At 54.9% G+C, this 3,177-nt stretch overlaps 1 protein-coding gene across 1 annotated transcript in view; it reads left to right on the top strand.

Moving 5' to 3' along the window:
- The first annotated feature begins 2,281 nt into the window (after window positions 1-2,281).
- LOC104999348 overlaps window positions 2,282-3,177 on the top strand; it is an 8,910-nt gene continuing 8,014 nt past the window's right edge. Inside the window, 2 exon segments of the mRNA XM_010854908.1 lie at window positions 2,282-2,357; window positions 2,467-2,801. Of these exon segments, the coding sequence (XP_010853210.1) occupies window positions 2,312-2,357; window positions 2,467-2,801 (381 nt within the window). The 5' untranslated portion in view covers window positions 2,282-2,311.

Raw genomic sequence — 3,177 nt, 5'->3', positions numbered from 1 at the left:
CTGTTGACTGTGGGGCCAGAAAGACCTGAGCCTTGACCCCAGCTGGGCCATCAGTGCTGAATGTGAGGCGGGTACAGGTGGCTGGCACTGTGGTCACCCCCTCCCTCCTGGTGTCCCCGAGACGTCGGAGCCCGGGGAGCTGAGCGTCCATGAACTGTGTAGCACAGCAGGTCCCTCAGCCGGGCTCCCCTCCCTGAGCTCAGTAGGGGCTGGTCTCACCCCCGGGATGGAAGGAGCAGCTGACAGGAGTTGCCCAGGGGCCCTGGGTGGAGTCAGACAGAGAGCAGGGGGTCGGTGGGCAGTGAACACAGAACGATGACCGATGGACTTTCAGGTGGAAGATACAGGGCAGCCCTTCCTTCATATTCCCCACCACGAACATTCCCCACGCACGACACCAGGGGGCGCTGTGCACCTGCTCAGATGGCAGAACCTGAACGCACCCCAATTGTTCCCCTGACCTGGCCCGTCCCTGGGCTCCCTGGACTGAGTTGGAGGTCTCAGCAGGAGCTTTCTCACAGGAGAAAGACATAGAGCCCGAGCCCTCAAGTTCTTTCTGGGAGTGAAGCTGCAAATGGGCCAAGGATGTCCTGTTCATAGTCATCAGGGCCCCACCATCTTCCCCAGAGCAGAGGAGGGGAGAAGACCCCAGAGTCCACGCCCTGCACCCCTCCAACTCCCTCAGTCACCTCCTGCTCCTCCTCAGCTCTTTCCTAAGAGCCTCTCCCCTCCTCCAGCCCCCTCTGATTCATGACTTCTTCCCTATCCTGGGCTCCCTGTTTCTACAATATTCCACCCCGACCTCCTCTGTCATGACAAGGGTCACTCTGACAGAAGGTCATGGATGTGTTTCCAGAACTTCCTGAACTGGACACTCACTTCGTCCCCCTCCTTGAACCTCTCTAACCTTTCCTTCTGGAGAAGACTCATGTTTTCGGCTCTCAGGTGTGACCCCAGCTCGACCACTCCCTGTTCCACCCCTGGTTCTCCCTCATTTCCCAGGGGATCTAGTGAAGCCCTCCAGCAGCTGATTTATCCCCTGAATGCTCACACTCCGTCCCGTGTGCCCGTCGAGTCAGGAGTCAGGTGGGGAGAGAAACCCTGCTCCTGAGACCTGGCTGAGGTCTCAGATTCCTGGCTGAGGAGTGTCTGTGCTCAGCTGCGGTGGGATTGATTATATGCACAGTGAGCCTGGGAGAAGCTGCTGGGGCCCTGGGCTGGGAAAGCAGACCCTGTCCTGGGGCTCTGTCCCCGGGGCCGTGACTGCTGCTCTGTCTGGACCACGCCTAAGTCAGGTTTGATCCTCATGTTCACGTCTGAGTTTCCTGAGAACAGCTGATCTGCCTTGTCATGTCGTCTCCATCATCTCAGATCTGAGACTGACCCATGGCTCTGATGACTCAGTCTGCCCTGTTTTCACAGATAGAACTTCTTGCTAAGACATAAAAAGCCCTCAGTGGAGATGCCATACATGTCAGAAAGCCTGGTCTGGTGCTGCCTCACTCGGAGTCCAATATAATTAAGAATGCCAATATCTTTGTAAAAATGTTCTTTTACTTGATAATAAAATTTCATACGATACCGCTCAGGTGATTTAGTTAATTCTATTACATAAAGAACAGAGTCTACATGAAAATTATGTTTTAAAACCAGTACCTTGGCAATGTAAATTAAAACACACCCGGACACAACTAAGCGACTAAAGAACAGTATTTCCTTCAGTTAAATTTATGCACCTATTTTAAGTAACAGCCTTAGATATTTACTAATCTATGCACATATATATTTATTCATTTAAAATCTCAAAGTCGCACATCCACAGTGTAACACGCACATGCACTATAGGGTGAACTCCAGTTGGCTGTTCGTTTCCAGCCAAACACTTCCTGAACTGTGCAATTTCAAAACCAGTTTTGGGAAAGTAGACTGATGACCAGGTCACAGGGTGTGTGTCTGGACCTGGACTCCAGGGGGCGCTCCAGGCCTTTCCTGAGTGTCTTGAGGGGTGAGAGCAGAGACCAGCCCCCTGGTACTTCCTGGTGCCTTTTGCTAAGGATTCCCAGCTGTGACATCCCAACGCAAACACCCAAACAACTCCACGCCTGATAAGCCACCAGTCTCCCTCAGGCACAGAAAGCTGACCCAGGTCCCAGAGGTGATCAGAGCATTGTGGGGGGTGGGGCGGGGAGGACGGTCATTTGCATGAAAGGCCATGCCCCCTCTCAGGGTATGAAGAGGGGAAGGAGCAGTGTGGGGACACTCTGCTCAGCTGTGGGGCCACAGAAGGCAGGACGCCCTGACCGTGTCCACCATGGCCTGGTCCCCTCTGTTCCTCACGCTGGTTGCTCTCTGCACAGGTGACTGGATGGGGGGACAGGGGAAGGGCCCTGGGAAGACACACGGGCCCCGCTCCCTGCTCTCATGTCTTGACCCCCGAGTCACCATCTCTGTCTCCTTCCCTTCCAGGATCCTGTGCCCAGGCTGTGCTGACTCAGCCGTCCTCCGTGTCCGGGTCCCTGGGCCAGAGGGTCTCCATCACCTGCTCTGGAAGCAGCAGCAACGTTGGGCGTGGCAATTATGTCAACTGGTACCAACAGATCCCAGGATCGGCCCCCAGAACCCTCATCTATGGTGCGACCAGTCGAGCCTCGGGGGTCCCCGACTGATTCTCCGGCTCCAGATCTGGCAACACAGCCACCCTGACCATCAGCTCGCTCCAGGCCGAGGACGAGGCGGATTATTTCTGTACAACTTATGACAGCAGTAGCAGTAATGGCACAGTGCTCCAGGCCAGGGGGGAAGTGAGACAAAAACCTGCTCCCCGCCAAGTCATGGGCCTCCCGGGGCTGAAGCATCTTCTGCCAGAACAGCCACTTCTGTTGTTTGCTTGATTTAAAACAGGGGTCTGAGCCCCACACCAGGAAATTGGTCTGGGAAATCTTTTCAGTTCTTCTTCATTCTTTGCCCTCACCAAGGCTTTGCTTTTGGCAACCACATTTTATATGAATATCTGAAGTTGAGCAGAAGGCCCTGAGTGCCAGAGGCAGGTCCTGGTGGACAGAGTCCATGACGGTCAGGTCAGAACCAGAGAGACAGCGTACAGCTGTGTCTGACACAGCTGTGTCAGCTCCTTGGCTGTCCATGGGCTGAGCTGAGGCCCAGGCTGCTGCTCCTGCC

The sequence above is a fragment of the Bison bison genome, unplaced genomic scaffold (genome assembly GCF_000754665.1).
Source record: "Bison bison bison isolate TAMUID 2011002044 unplaced genomic scaffold, Bison_UMD1.0 scf7180017853538, whole genome shotgun sequence".
Taxonomy (NCBI): domain Eukaryota; kingdom Metazoa; phylum Chordata; class Mammalia; order Artiodactyla; family Bovidae; genus Bison; species Bison bison.
This window is presented reverse-complemented; position numbering and strand designations above follow the sequence as displayed.